Source organism: Phyllobates terribilis, unplaced genomic scaffold, assembly GCF_046119375.1.
Source record: "Phyllobates terribilis strain yellow unplaced genomic scaffold, ASM4611937v1 Scaffold_9__5_contigs__length_417890890, whole genome shotgun sequence".
Lineage (NCBI taxonomy): Eukaryota > Metazoa > Chordata > Amphibia > Anura > Dendrobatidae > Phyllobates > Phyllobates terribilis.
Window position 1 is genome coordinate 52,939,143 of NW_027362769.1, and position 16,535 is coordinate 52,955,677.

Below are 16,535 nucleotides of genomic sequence, written 5' to 3' on the forward strand. Positions count from 1 at the left end.
TCCTAGAAAAATAGCGCTCCGTCCCTCCCGAGTCTTACCACATGTGGCGTATTTCTACATTCAGCAGAAATTGTAGGACAGAAATTGGTGCCATTTTTACCCATTTCCCATTGTGAAAATGTAAAATATGGGGCTAAAACAAATTTTTTGTGGCAAAAATGTAATTATTTTTTTCTTCGCTGCCCTATGGTATAAAATTCTGTGATCCACCTGTGGTGTCAATATGCTCACTGCACCCCTAGATGAATTTATTGTGAGGTGTAGTTTGTAAAATGGGTTCTCTTATGGGGGGTCTGCTGTTCTGGCACCTCAGGGGCTCTACCAATGTGACATGGTACCCTCAAACCAGTCCAGCAAAATATGAACTCCAATATGGTGCTTCTTCCCTTCTAAGCTTTGCATTGTGCATCAAAAGTAGTTTTCATCCACATATGGGGTATCTGCGTGTTCAGGAGAAATTACACAACAAATTTTGGGGTCCATTTTCTCGTTACCCCTTTGAAAATGAAAAAAATGGGGCTAAAAAACATTTTTGTGGGAAAAATGGGATTTTTCTATTTTCACAGCTCCTCGTTTTAAATTTGTGTGAAGCATGTGGGGGTTCAATGTGCTAACCACACATCTAGATAAGTTCCCTGAGGGGTCTAGTTTCCAAAATAGTGTCACTTGTGGGGGGTTTCCACTGTTTACGCACATCAGGGGCTCTTCAAACGCGACATGGCGTCGACTAATTCAAGCAAATTTTACACTCAAAAAGTCAAATGGTGCTCCTTCCCTTCTGAGCCCTGCCGTGCGCCCAAACAGTGGTATTCCCCCACATATGGGGTATTAGCATGCTCAGGAGAAATTGGAAAACAAATTTTGGGGTCCATTTTTTTTCCTGTTACCATTCCGAAAATAAAAAAATTGGGGTCTAAAGTAAAATTTTTGTGAAAAAAAATTAAATGTTCATTGTTTTCTTCCACATTCCAAAAATTCCTGTGAAGCACCTGAAGGGTTAATAAACTTCTTGAATGTGTTTTTGAGCACCTTGAGGGGTCTAGTTTTTAGAATGGTGTCACTTCTGGGTATTTTCTTTCATAATGGCCCCTCAGTCACTTCAAATGTGATGTGGTCCCTAAAAAAATGGTTTTGTAAATTTTGTTGGAAAGATTACAAATCGCTGGTCAACTTTTAACCCTTATAGCTCCCTAACAAAAGAAAATTTTGGTTCCAAAATTGTGCTGATGTAAAGTAGACATGTGGGAAATGTTATTTATTAACTATTTTGTGTGACATATCTCTCTGATTGAAGGGCATGAAAATTCAAAGTTTGAAAATTGCGAAATTTTCACCAAATTTCCGATTTTTTCACAAAGTAATGCCAGTCATATCAAATAAATTTTACCACAATCATGAAGTACAATATGTCACAAAAAAAATCTCAGAATCAGTAGGATCCATTGAAGCATTTCAGAGTTGTTACATCATAAAGTGACTGGGGTCAGAATTGTAAAAATTGGCCTGGTAATGAACGTGCAAACAGCTTTCGGGGGTAAAGGGGTTAAAATCACTGTAACCTCATTCTGATTAAAGTAAACAGACAATACAACCCCTAATAATATTTAGGATATAAAGTACAGCATAGTATACACTGTGTGCAGAATTATTAGGCAAATGAGTATTTTGATCACATGATACTTTTTATACATGTTGTCCTACTCCAAGCTGCATAGGCTTGAGAGCCAACTACCAATTAAGTAAATCTGGTGATATGCATCTCTGTAATGAGGAGGAGTGTTGTCTAATGACATCAACACCCTATATAAGGTGTGCTTAATTATTAGGCAACTTCCTTTCCTTTGGCAAAATGGGTCAGAAGAGAGATTTGACGTGGCTCTGAAAAGTCCAAAATTGTGAGATGTCTTGCAGAGGGATGCAGCAGTCTTGAAATTTCCAAACTTTTGAAGCGTGATCACCGAACAATCAAGCGTTTCATGGCAAATAGCCAACAGGGTCGCAAGAAGCGTGTTGGCCAAAAAAGGCACAAAATAACTGCCATTGAATTGAGGAAAATCAAGCGTGAAGCTGCCAAGATGCCATTCGCCACCAGTTTTGACATATTTCAGAGCTGCAACGTTACTGGGGTATCAAAAAGCACAAGGTGTGCGCTACTCAGGGACATGGCCAAGGTAAGGAAGGCTAAAAAACGACCACCTTTGAACAAGAAACATAAGATAAAACGTCAAGAATGGGCCAAGAAATATCTTAAGACTGATTTTTCAAAGGTTTTATGGGCTGATGAAATGAGAGTGACTCGTGATGGGCCAGATGGATGGGCCAGAGGCTGGATCAGTAGTGGGCAGAGAGCTCCACTCCAATGCCAGCAAGGTGGAGGAGGGGTACTGGTATGGGCTGGTATCATCAAAGATGAACTTGTGGGACCTTTTCGGGTTGAGGATGGAGTGAAGCTCAACTCCCAGACCTACTGCCAGTTTCTGGAAGACAACTTCTTCAAGCAGTGGTACAGGAAGAAGTCGGTATCGTTCAAGAAAAACATGATTTTCATGCAGGACAATGCTCCATCACATGCATCTAACTACTCCACAACGCGGCTGGCCTGTAAAGGTCTAAAAGAAGAAAAAATAATGACATGGCCCCCTTGTTCACCTGATCTGAACCCCATAGAGAATCTGTGGTCCATCATAAAATGTGAGATCTACAGGGAGGGAAAACAGTACACCTCTTGGAGCAGTGTCTGGGAGGCTGTGGTGGCTGCTGCACGCAATGTTGATCGAAAACAGATCAAGCAACTGACAGAATCTATGGATGGAAGGCTGTTGAGTGTCATTATAAAGAAAGGTGGCTATATTGATCGCTAATGTTTTTGGTTTTTGTTTTTGCATGTAAGAAATGTTTATTTCTAAATTTTGTGCACTGATATTGGTTTACCTGGTGAAAATAAACAAGTGAGATGGGATTATATTTGGTTTTTATTAAGTTGCCTAATAATTCTGCACAGTAATAGTTACCTGCACAAACAGATATCCTCCTAAGATAGCCAAATCTAAAAAAAAAAACTCCAACTTACAAAAATATTAAGCTTGGATATTTATGAGTCTTTTGGGTTGATTGAGAACATAGTTGTTGATCAATAATAAAAATAATCCTCTAAAATACAACTTGCCTAATAATTCGGCACACAGTGTAATGTGGTTTATCTCAGATGTTGCCATCACCTCTATCAAAAAAAACATTTTTGGATAGAGGTGATGGCTGCACTCTGCACCCCTGAAAATAAACATGCACCACTGTGGGATTTTTATCCTTAAGTCTATTATATGTTGTTCGTTTTAAGACACATGGCACTTTATAAGCACAGACACACTTTTTTACTATCTATTTTGAGCAGTTTGGGCCTCTCCTGGCTTGTGCCTTCCGCAACAGCAAGTACACTCCCCCTGATGACATCTCCTAAGGGTATGTGCTCACTGTCCAGAGCCGGCTGCGGAATAGCCGCCAGCGGCTTCCGCTCATTATGCAAATGAGCGGCACCATTTTATTTTCCACCTGCGGACTTACCTCATAGAGGTTAGGTCTATGGGGAAAGCCAGCATGCGGACCCGCAAGAGAAATTGACAAGCCACGGTCTGGAATGACGCGCCGCATGTCAGTTTCCGCGGGTGATCCGCAGGTGCATGGAGACGCATAGTGGACCTGGGATTTCTAGAAATCCTATCCACTATACTGTAACACATCTGCTGTAACAGCTGGATGCTGCGGGTTTGACGCTGTATAACACGCAGCTTCAAACCCGCAGCGGCTCCTGACCCGTGTGCACATACCCTAACAGAGAAAGAAACGCGTCAGGAGGGATTTTTTTACTAGGGTAATATGTAAGCAATACTTGGGTACTTCCCTTATTAGGGCGGGAACTAACACAAAGGGCACGACAGGGTAGCTTTGTTATGCCATGATGGATGAAAACTTCTGACGTTGGCTGCATGTGAAATGGGTGAGATACAGACATTTTCTCTTCATTTGTTGTGCAATATGACACTTTGTGTGATTTACTCTATTATTAACATTAAGGATTTCATGGGTCTAATATAGATCTTGTCAACCACATCTGAATAGAGATAGTATAATGTGGTTTATGCTGTACTTTATATCCTAAATGTTATGAGGGGTTGTATTGTCTGTGTACTTTAATCAGATTGAGATTACAGTGGTTTTTATTTGGTTAACTATTAAAAGTTTTATGAATAATAGGTGCAGAAATTCTGTAACATCAAAAACTCAACAAAAGCTTATCGTGGGAACATAGCCTTACGCGAATACTTTGTTACTGTACCTTTCGAATTTATGACGGCATTCAGTCTCTTTGAGTAGGAGTCTGCCAGCAGGACACGTAGAATTGGCAATCTTTGCCCTCTCTTCCATGCAGTAGTGCTCCGAACCTGTCAGATTGTGATGGCATCTCCTGTGTGCAGCGCCATCTTCAGGTCAACCACAGATTTTCAATTTGATTCAAGTTTGGGCTCTGGTTGGGCCATTCTAAAACTTTGATTTTCTCCTGGTGAAGTCATTTTTTTGTTGGTTTGGAGGTATGCTTAGTGTCATTGTCGTGCTGAAAGGTGGAATTCATCTTCATTTTCAGCTTTTTAGCAGGGACCTGAAGGATTTGTTGCAAAATTGACTGATATTTGGAACTGCTCATAGTTCCCTCTACCTTGGCCCCAGTTCTAGCTGCCAGAGAACAGCCCCAAGACATAATGCTGCCTCCACCATTCTTCACTGGGTATGGTGTTCTTTTGGTGTTGCGCAGTGTTGGTTTTGTGCCGAACATATCTCTTAGAATTATGACCCAAAAGCTTAACCTTGGTCTCATCAGACTATTACACACTTTCCCACATGCTTTTGGCCGACTTGTAGGTTTTGACAAAACATAGCCTGGCTTGGATCTTTTTCTTTGTAAGAAAAGGCTTCTGTCTTGTTATCCTACTCCACAGGCCAGACTATCAAGAATATGGAAGACTGTTGTCACATGTAGTACTCAACCGTACTTGCCAGATATTCTTGCAGCTGCTTTAATGTTGCCACCCAGATTAATTTTCTTCTTATCTTTTCATCACTTTTTAAGGAATGTCCAGTTTTGCCACTATTAATGTCACTATTGTGCCAAATTTAAGATACTTCTTGATGAGCGTGTTACATGGTACATCTAATGCCTTGGAAAAAATGTTGTACTCTTCACCTGACTGATAAATTTCAACAATGAGATCCCTTTGCTGTGTTGTAAAATGTTTATCTACCATGGATTTTGCTGTAAACTGCAACCAATAAAATGTCAGGAAAATTCTAGCAGAACAGCTAAGCTTTATATGGTGTTAATCAGAATCCCTGTAAATGGCGGCAGCTGTGCACTGACTACTATTTAACATGAGGTTAAATGTGCTTGTGGATGTGGTTGTGTTCAGAATTAACCAATTATAATAGGGTGTTCACACTTATGCAATCACAGTAGTTTACTTATTTGTATGTCCCCCCTCAAAATGATTACAGTTTGTTTCACAATGTATTTGTACATATCATAGGTGACATTAAAAGCTGGAAAATGTTCTGAAATTATTCTTTTTGGTATGATTTTTTTTACATGACAAAACCTGGCATTTTATTGGAGGAGTGTAGACTTTTTATATCCACTATGCATCATCTGATATCTGTTTTTGGTGTATGTCTTGAAAGCTGGTTTATGTTTTTAGCTAGTCTGGTCCCAGGGTCATGCTAATTTTTTGGCAACATAAGATTGAAAAGAAAACGATCAATTATTCAAATAAGTGGGTGGTGGTAGCATGGAATGAAAGGTCCATTTACAGGGTCTGATAACTTACAAACAAGCTTTCATAAAAGCTCATTCCCCAACATCTCCCCGTGTGAACATGCGCTTGTTAATCTACTGAATGTATCATTTATGTCAGTCATTAAATTATCATTGTCGGCAGCACATCACTGTCTGTGCGGTCAACAACATGCATTCTGTATGGGGACAGAACTATTGTATTAATAATACTTCTGTCCCCATTCTCTTGGGTCAGCACATGTGTATGGAACATTAAAGAGAATCTGTTACCCCCTGAGACTTATCTGACCTCTAATATGGGCGTACAGGTGAAAGAAATGTAAATCTATACTTACCTGTATGCCTCATATTAGAGGTCTTGTTGCAGTGAAATGTATTTTTATTCTTTCAGGTTTCTGACGCTTGCAGGCCAGGGGTCGGGAAGAAACCCCCCCCCCCCCTCCTGTGGTGATTACAATATTTCCCCCCTCCCCTGCTTGTCACATTGCCCTGTGATGTGCAGTTTCATAACCAAATCCCGCGCAATTTATCCTTGTATGCAAGACGCATGTTATTCTCCCTTCTATGTTCAGGTATGTTGTGTGCTGGCAAGTCACTGTGACTTCCACTCCAGTGACCTCCAGCATGCGCAACTCTAAGGTTCGATCCCCACTTTGTTAGGAACCATATTGTATATATGTATACACATGTATACACATGTGTGTGTATATATACGTGTATACATATATATATAATACTAGATGGTGGCCCGATTCTAACGCATCGGGTATTCTAGAATATGTATGCGTCCGACCGGGCGCGACTAATCAGCGAAGCAGTGTTTAAATGGGTTGTGCACTACTTTAAATTAACCCCCCAATGTATCCCCCCGGGGCCAATAATGAATTTTGGAGGACCGGGGAGCGAGGCCGCCGGTCGGGGTACTTCTGCTGCGAGCAGCCAGGAGATGACCGGCTAGCACAGGGTGAGCGTGTGAGGGTGAGCGTGGGAGCGGGTGAGGGTGAGAATGTGAGGGTGAGCGTGGGAGCGGGTGAGGGTGAGAATGTGCGGGTGTGAGGGTGAGCGTGGGAGGGTGAGAAGGTGAGGGTGAGAAGTGGGGAGCGAACCTTAGTGTTGCACATGCCGGAGGTCACTGGAGCGGAAGTCACAGTGACTCGCTTGCGCACAACATACCTGAACATAGACGGGAGAATAACATACGCCTTGCATACAAGGTAAATTTGCGGGATATGGCCTATGTAACTGCACGTCACAGGGCACTGTGACATGCAGGGGAGGTGGAAAAATTATAATTCAAACAGTAGGCGGGGATTGCTTCAGGGCCTTGGGCCTGCAAGCGTCAGAAACCTTAAAGAATAAAAAGACATTTCACTGCAACAAGACCTCTAATATGAGGCATACAGGTAGGAATAGATTTACATTTCTATCACTTGTATACCCATATTAGAGGTTCCGATAAGTCCCAGGGGGTGACAGATTCCCTTTAAAGGGGTTGTCCGGTCCAAATTGATAAGTCTGCAGTCACTCTGTGTGCTTTTTGAGCTCTGCTACATCTAAAAACTCTGATTGCGTCACAGCCGCTGCACCCAGTAAACTAAGTGACACATCATTGTATTCAGAGCCTCTTTTCCCACATCATGCTGCTCTCAGATGAGGTAGCAAAAGCCTGGTGAAAGATTCCCTTTAAACCTTTTTTCCTCTAGATGTAGAGGATGCCTCCTTATCACCGTTACAGGCCTAAGTGTAAAAAGATCATTACATTGTAAGATCGCCCCTAAGTCTTCGTTTTCCAAAACGGAATAATAATAATAATTTTTTATTTTTATAGCGCCAACATATTCCGCAGCACTTTACAAATTTTAGGGGGGACTTATACAAACAATACAGAATAAGTATATCGAAATGAGTGAGAGCCCTGCTCGCAAGCTTACAGTCTATGAGGAAATGGGGGAGATACAAAAGGTAGAATGTACATATATTGTATATTGCAGCCTTGATATACTAAATAGGATACATAATAATACATGGACTGGTCGCCTGCCAGTATGTGTACAGTCCAGAATGAGGCTATTACGTGCATGGATGGTATGAACCTGAAATTGAAGAAGATTTTAAAATGGGGGAAAACTGGGACGGACAGATAGTGTGTGGAGGTGATACGCCAGTCTAAAGAAATGGGTTTTTAGGGTCCGCTTGAAACTGTGGGTATTGGGAATTAATCGAACTGTCCTGGGTAGTGCATTCCAAAGAATTGGCACAGCACGTGAAAAATCTTGGAGACGGGAGTGGGAAGTTCGGATTATGGAGGACTTTAGTTTTAAGTCATTGGCAGAACGGAGGGCACGTATAGGGTGGTAGACTGAGACAAGGGAGGAGATGTAGGGGGGTGCTGAAGCATGGAGTGCTTTGTGGGTAAGCGTGATAAGTTTAAATTGAACTCTATATTAGATGGGCAACCAATGCAATGACTGGCACAGGGAAGAGGCATCGGTGTAGCGGTTGGCGAGGAATATGATCCTGGCTGCTGCGTTAAGGACGGATTGGAGAGGGGAGAGTTTAGTAAGAGGGAGCCCGATAAGTAGAGAGTTGCAGTAGTCCAGACGAGAATGAATAAGAGCTACAGTAAGAGTTTTTGCCGAGTCAAAGATAAGAAAAGTCCTGATTCTTGAGATGTTTTTGAGGTGTAGATGACATGAACGAGCGAGTGATTTTATGTGAGGAGTGAAAGAAAGATCTGAATCAAAAATGACCCCAAGACAGCGGGCTTGTTGCTGGGGAGTAATGGTTGAGCCACAAACGGAAATGGCAATATCGGGCACAGGTAGGTTAGTGGAGGGAGGAAAGACGAGTAGTTCAGTTTTTGACAGATTCATTTTTAGATAGAGGGAAGACATAATGTTAGACACAGCAGAAAGACCATCACTGGTCTTTTGTAGTAATGCAGGGGTGATGTCCGGAGCAGAGGTGTATAATTGGGTGTCCTCAGCATAGAGATGGTACTGAAAACCGAATCTGCTGATTGTTTGTCCAATGGGAGCGGTGTATAAGGAGAAAAGAAGGGGGCCTAGGACTGATTCTTGAGGAACCCCGACAGTAAGGGGAAGGAGAGAGGAGGAGGAGCCGGCGAAAGACACAGAGAAGAAGCGGTCAGAGAGATAGGAGGAGAACCAGGAGAGAACAGTGTCCTTGAGGCCAATAGTGCGGAGCATAGTGAGGAGGAGCTGGTGATCCACAGTGTCGAATGCTGCAGAGAGATCTAGGAGAATCAGCAGGGAGTAGTGACCATTAGATTTAGCTGTTAGTAGATCATTAGAGACTTTAGTGAGGGCAGTTTCAGTAAAATGTAAAGAGCGGAAACCAGATTGTAAAGGGTCAAGAAGAAAGTTGTCTGAGAGATAGCAGATTAGACGGGAATGGACCAGGCGTTCCAGGAGTTTAGAGATCAAGGGAAGATTGGAAACAGGTCTGTAGTTGGCCGTGCAGTTCTGGTCAAGGGATGGTTTTTTAAGTAATGGTTGTATGCTGGCATGTTTAAAAGAAGAGGGAAAGATACCAGATGAGAGGGAGAGGTTGAAAATTTTAGTTAGGTGAGTTGTGACAACTGGAGAAAGAGACTGAAGGAGATGTGAGGGAATAGGGTCACTGGTGCAGGTGGTAGGGCGAGAAGATGCAAGGAGCCTGATCACTTCATCTTCCGTGACTGCTTCGAAGTCAGAAAGTGAGCAAGATACAATGTGGCGGGGGAGAGCATGCATAATGTTTGGGGATTGGGAGAAAATTTCCTGTTGGATATGGTCAATTTTTTCTTTGAAATAATTGGCCAGATCGTCAGCGCTGAGGTCGGTGGTCAGGGCCTGTGCTGTTTGATTGAGGAGAGAGTGAAATGTTTCAAAGAGGCGTTTAGGATTATTGGAAAGTGAGATGATGAGGTTGTTAAAGTAGGTTTGTTTGGAGAGGTGAAGGGCAGAGTTATATGTTTTCAGCATAAATTTATAATGGAGGAAATCTTCGGGCAGATTAGATTTTCTCCACAGCCGTTCAGCGCACCTGGAGCACCACTGGAGAAAACGTGTTTGCGGTGTGTGCCAGGGTTGTCGTCGTCTATGCTGAATTTTTCTTTGTGTAGGAGGTGCGGCTTCATCCAGGGCGCATAGCATTATTTTGTTATAATGCTTCAATGCAGAGTCGGGACATGAGAGGGAGGAGATTGGGGCCAATGATGATTGCAACCTTTTTATAAATTTCTGGGTGTTAATGGCGCGTATATTTCTATAAGTGTGGAAAGTGGGGGGGTCTTGAGTACAGTCACAGTTCTTGACCGAGAATGAAAGAAGATTATGGTCTAAGCGTGGAAGGGGAGAGTTAGTAAAGTCATGTACTGAGCAAAGTCGGGAGAAGATCAGGTCCAATGTGTTCCCGTTTCATGTGTAGGAGAATTAGCAAGCTGTGAAAGGCCAAAGGAGGAGGTTAGTGATAAAAGATGAGCGGCAGATGGGGAAAGAGGATCGCCAATTGGGAATAACCCCAAGTTTGATAATCTGACTCGGTACTGCACTTCTCCGACTCTTAGTTCCTTTGGTTGCAGTTATTTTAAATCAGAGTGAGAATTCTAGTCTTTTAGGTTCAATTTTCTTTTTTTTTCTTTTAAAGTAGCATTGGGTTCCTTCGTTTTCAGGGGCCCAATGCAGCGACAGAGGTTGCACCAATGGTAGGTGCACCAATTTTGAAAAAATTGTGTGAAATATCTTTTAGACAACCTTTCCCATTGAAACAGTTACTGTAATAAAAAAAAAAGTTTTCTGAATTGTGGGAAAATAAATATATTATGAGCTGCATGTGTTATGACATAGATATGTGTCCATCGGAAAGTCCTTACATATCTGACTGATAGGTGTATGTCCCAGAGGTCCATTTGGTGTCTGTATGTAGAGATTTTATTTCCACTCTAAAAATGGAACCACGGACACAAGAGAAGGCTACTACAGCCGTAAATGAATGGTTTTGAAATGAATTTCTGGTGTGTCTATACCTGTGGCCTTATCGTGTAATCATTGGGGCTCTCCACTCCATTTGCATAATAGATGCCACAAATCACTTATTTCATTTGTCTGTTTCTAAAAGGGAACAGAATGTCCAAGCGAAGATGTAAAATGGAAAAAAATATTATGCGGACTTTAAAAGGGTTGTCGCTGTTCAGTTTGGTATAAAAAAACAAACTATGTTGAACACTCCTTCCATGGGTCCACCGGCAAGTATCCGCCAGTGCTCCAGGTGTCTGGCATTGGATGTGGCACAGACGTGAACATTGACAGTGTGGCAGCCAATCAGTGAGCTCAGCGGCTCTGCCAGCGAACCCCCCCCCCCCCCACTCAGGGCCGCTGAGCTCACTGATTGGCTGCCACACTGTCAATGTTCACGTCTGTGCCACATCCAATGCCAGACACCGTGAGCAGCTGCGGAAACCAGCCGGGGGATGCAGGGAAGGTAAGTACTGCGTCTTTTTTTTTTTTTACTATACCAAACTGCACAAATGGTCGAACATTAACTGAAAGGGGATAATCCCTTGAATTCCCTGCGATTCAGTGGTCACTGGCCATACTGTGCTTACATTGCCTGCAGCTGTGACATAACGCACCGCCATGTCACTGCTCCAACAAATCATTGTGACCTGTAAAGCCGACTCTGGAAGTGAAAGGGGTCTTCAGAGCACTATAAGCTGCTTATGAGCCTGTTCACAGCATTTTGTTTGGCGTGAAGGCTGGTGCTTTCCAGATACCTCGGTTTTTATGTCTAGTTTGCAAAGAATGGATGCCAGAAATGAGTTAACACAAGGTGCGGGGGGTAATTTTGGATCTCATGCGTTTCAGCTAGAGAGAGAGCTTGAGGTGAACATAATTAACCTGGTTAGAAATCAAGTGATAGTTGACTGACTGCATCTTTCTTTTATGATTTCAGGCAAGAAGGTACAGAAAGAGAGATCCTTCAGCCTTGGGTTGTTGTCAACTTAGTTGTAACTCTGCTGGTTGGCCTTGCCTGGCTATTTTTATCATGCCGGCCCGACTTAGATCACAGTGAAGGTACTGTCTCTTTTCCATAACAAAGAACAAAATTCTAAAAAATGTCTCATCTTGCTCCCTGTGTGGCTGCACTAAAGTAGTCTACAGAGCGAACTGTTAGTATGATCATCTAATATGCCATAGTGATAAACTATATGGTCTAAAAAATATATGGACACTCCTTCTGATTGTGTTAAAGGGGTACTCCGAGAAATGTAATAAAAATAATTAAAGTACGTTTAAATGTGACAAATTTTACTGAATACCTCTCAGCAGTTTCCCTGCCGTCTCAGCTGTGAGGTTATAGGATGGGCTGCATAAAGAGGTCTGCTGGAGCCAGACATCGGGTGAGGGCAGTGTCCTGTCAGGTATCATGAACGTGAATTCCTCTGTTCACAGAACCTAACAAGACAAGTGAGGGAGTGAGTGGCGACTAAAGCCGGAGATTCAACATATATCATCAGCCTGACAGATTTATTGGAGGGCAGGAGGGTGCCATGGAGCTACTGGAATGAACTATACATACTGTATACAGTTAATACCTGAGTAGACAGTTTGCATAGTTGCGCGTTCACGATAACTGACAGGACACTGCCCTCACCCGGTCTGTCTCAAGCAGACGTCCTTACGCAGCCCATCCTACAACCTCACAGCTGGAAAACTGCTGGTAGCTGACCTATTTAAAATCCTGATAGGGCACTAACTAAAGATTACCTTTTTGTTACATTTTTGCTAAATCTATGTATTTAGTAAAATTTGAAATATTTAAATGTACTTTATTTATTTTTATTACATTACTCGGAGTAACCCTTTAAGGTGCACAAGATCAAACTCACAGCCATGCAAGGTCTATAGACAAATAGTGGCACTGCTCAGTGACTTTAAATATAGTCCATCATATGCTGCCACAGGTAGTAACAGCTGACCCACAAGGCAGTAGACAGTAGGGCCAAGAGGAGTTATGAATCAATCTTCACTATCTGGCGGTCTCATGGATGAATCTGGATTTGACATGTGCCCAGAAAATTAAACCTACTGGGAATGCATAGTGTACACTAGAGATGAGGGAATTCATTCACAGAGTCCTGGTACAGTGGCCACATCAGTGGCCCATGGCAGCCAGAGGAGAGCCCTGCAAAGTGCTTGCTAGCTCCCGGAATACCTGGCTACTCTCCCAGTCTGAGGATCTGGTGAGCCATCATTGATGCGGTGTGAGGCAGCATGACGTTGTGCTGAGACTTCTAATCAGAAGAGACGCTGGGGATTCGGGCAGGTAAGAGGCCGTACACAGGGCTCCCGTTCACTGGCCATTGGCTATTGATGTGGCTGCTGGACCAGGGTTCTGTGAATCTATTTTCTCATCACTAGTGCCTAATGTAAAATTTGATTGTAAGATAATAATATAGGGCTGTTTTTCCGGGTTTTGGCTAGAATGTAGCTATGTAAATCTCTGTGGTCTGTATATACTGAAAAATCTCAAGTTACATTAAGTAGAAATACAATACATTTTTCAGTATAGGTATTTTATGTAGGTCCTTTATTCCTTCACCTCGAGTCCCATTTTCCTGGATGGGAAATATGGAAACATATGATCAGTTTAAATTTGATTGAAATATGTTATGGGATTGTTTTTCCAGGTTTTTTCTAGGTCTTCTATTCCCAGTGAAGGATAACGGTAATATTACAACATTCATTGTAGAAAGGTTTGGGTAGGGGCTTGTCCTGACTGCCATGTAAAGCAATCGCACAGAGCTAATCTCACCTGCAGCGTCCTGGAAAAATAACATTGTCGGCCCAGTGTATCACCTCACAAACGGTCCTTGATCTGCTGAAAGCAGGGAAAACTTCTGGATTCCCAGATTCATATTGACAAACATCCCTGCTCCCTGTAGACGAAAAATTAGCCAAAGTACTTGGTATCAAGATTAATAAACTGATAACTGAAGTGATCCATGAAGACCAAACAGGATTTATGCCTAATAAATATACCGCCATCAACATACTGTATGACATTTATACCTTAACGTACAATTAAGTAGTGCAGATACTGGACATAGAGCAGTAATGTCCCTCGACGCTGTGAAAGCTTTCGACCGTGTCGAGTGGAAGTGCTAAACAGAATGGAATTTGGTCATAAGTTTATAAATTGGGTTAAACTATTGTAAGGGTCACCGACCGCCAGATTGACAGTAAACGGTCGACTATTATGTCCTTTTGCTCTGCGGCGCGCGTCAGGGCTACCCACTCTCATCCCTCCTGTTCGCTTTGGCAATAGAACCTCCAGCATGCGAACTGAGGAACTCAAGGAAACTTGTAGGCTTTAGATGTAACAACATAGTAGAAAAGGTGAGTCTCTATGCTGATGACTTGCTACTTTATGTGGGGGATGTAGAGTCATCTATTGGTCCAATAATGGTGGAAATAACGGAGTTTGGTCAATGGTTAAGGGCTCAAAATCAACTGGGAAAAATCATCCTTGATGCCACTAGACCCTCTTCCCCCTTTAGGAACAATTGTGCTATCTCAGATACAGGTGGTGGAAAAGTTTAAATACCATGGCGTAGTGGTCTGTTTAAACACAAGGGATTATATAAGGCTAAATATAAACCCTTTGCTAGATAGATTTAGGTCCCAAATAAATATGTTGTGTAGATTGCCCCTGTCAGTAATAGGTAGGGGGGACCTCATCAAAATGATTTTGATGTCACAATTGCTCTACCTACTACATAATCCTCCGCCCTGGATCCCACCTCACATTTTCCAGAAAGTACAGACTTTGTTCAGAGAACAATTCTGATATATGGGTTTATTTTATAGCCTCTCAGATGCAACATTTTCATAGCTGGGAAAGGAGAGAGAGCATGGGCAAAATAGGATGTCTTGTTTTAAGAGACAAAAAATGGTTGTCACCCCTGCATATACTGGACTCATACTGGAAGTGAGTGCCAGGTCTATAGATAGATAAGCCAACCTTAGCATTGATGTATAACGTATGGGACAGAGGGAAGAGATCACTGGGCATTTACCCCGTTATGGCACTATCCTCAACTGCTGGAGTTTGATAAATTAATCTGCTTTAGAGGTTGGGAGGAATGCAAACTTTAGATCATTTAACAGAAAACGGGTCATTTAAAAGCTTTACTAAACTCCAACAAGAGTTTGGCTTTCCTAAAATATATCAGTAACTTTTGCAGTCCCGCAGTAATGGGCATCCCTTGGTAGTTAAATCAAAATGAGCAGCGGATGTGGGCCCGAATACAGAAGAACAATGGTAGGCGTTGGAGCTTACTCCTAGATTGTCCCCCTGTGAATCTCAGAGACTCTCACAATTGTACCTCATTTATAGAGTATATAGGACGCAGAGATTCCTTTATAGAATCGTGTTTCGTCCAAATGCCGACTGTCCCAGATGTGGATTGGAGGATGCACGTTACATGTTCTCGGAGTGCGATAGATTAGGCTCATATTGGAAAAACACACTATCCCGAAAATTTTTGGATACAACTCCATGCAGATCCTAAAATTTGCATATTGGGATATCTGGGCGACTCGGTTGATTTTGAATCCCCTTTAGCTATAGGTTTATCGTGAATGCTGTACCAAGCGCACAAACTCATTGCATCACATTGGCTGGACGCTCAACCACCATCTGTTAATGAGTTAATAAACTAAATAATATCTGGAAAAGGGCGAATATAGAAAGAGAAATGCAATCAAGAAATGTGACAACATTTGGGGGCCTTGGCTGGACGTTCCAGCTTTACCGTCTGGAGCACTGTTGAGAGATGGCAGCTTTTGGTCTCTTGAGAAATTCCCGGATAATTGGTTTATTTAGAGTACAATGACATGTAGTATATCTGCTCTTAACGCCCCGTCACACTTAGCGACGCTGCAACGATCACGACAACGATACGACCTGTCAGGGATCGTTGCTGCGTCGCTATGTGGTCGCTGGTGAGTTGTCAAACAGGCAGGCTCACCAACGATCAGGGGAGCAGCGACATCGTGGAAAGAATCTTTCCACGATGTCCTGCTCCTGGTTACGAGCCTGCTGAAGCAGGAGCAGGCTGGTAACTATGGTAAACATCGGGTTACTAGGGGCACACGCGCACCTAGTAACCCGTTGTTTATCATGGTTACCACTCTGCTACAGGGAGCGGGAGGTTACCGCTCACTTTAGCAGGCTCGTAACCATGATAAACAACAGGTTACTAGGTGCGCGTGTGCCCCTAGTAACCCGATGTTTATCATGGTTACCAGCCTGATCGCTGCTCCCGCTGGTCACACACAGCGATGTGTGCTGGCCAGCGGGAGGGCAACGACCAAAAAATGGTCCAGGACATCCTGCAGCGATCAGCAACCTCACAGCAGGGGCCTGATCACTGCAAAGTGTCACACATAGCGACATCGCTGGTGAGGTCGCTGTTGCATCACCAAAACCGTGACTCAGCAGCGATCTCGCTAGCGATCTCGCTATGTGAGACGGGGGCTTTACTGAATGGCAGCTACTCCAAAGTATTTACATTGAAAAACAGAATATAGTTATCAATGGTGTGTTATTGGGGGGAAGGGAACGGTATTATTTTTGAATAAATAAATTCTAAGTAAATATGACAATTTACATTTACTCTGCATAA

The 16,535-nt window shown here is 42.7% G+C and overlaps 1 protein-coding gene across 1 annotated transcript in view; it reads left to right on the plus strand.

Annotated features, from left to right (window-relative positions):
- Positions 1–16,535, plus strand: part of TMEM237 (transmembrane protein 237) — a 42,137-nt gene that overhangs the window by 25,226 nt on the left and 376 nt on the right. Inside the window, exon 11 of the mRNA XM_073646105.1 lies at positions 11,798–11,919. Within this exon, the coding sequence (XP_073502206.1) occupies positions 11,798–11,919 (122 nt within the window). The remainder of the gene's footprint in view (positions 1–11,797; positions 11,920–16,535) is intronic.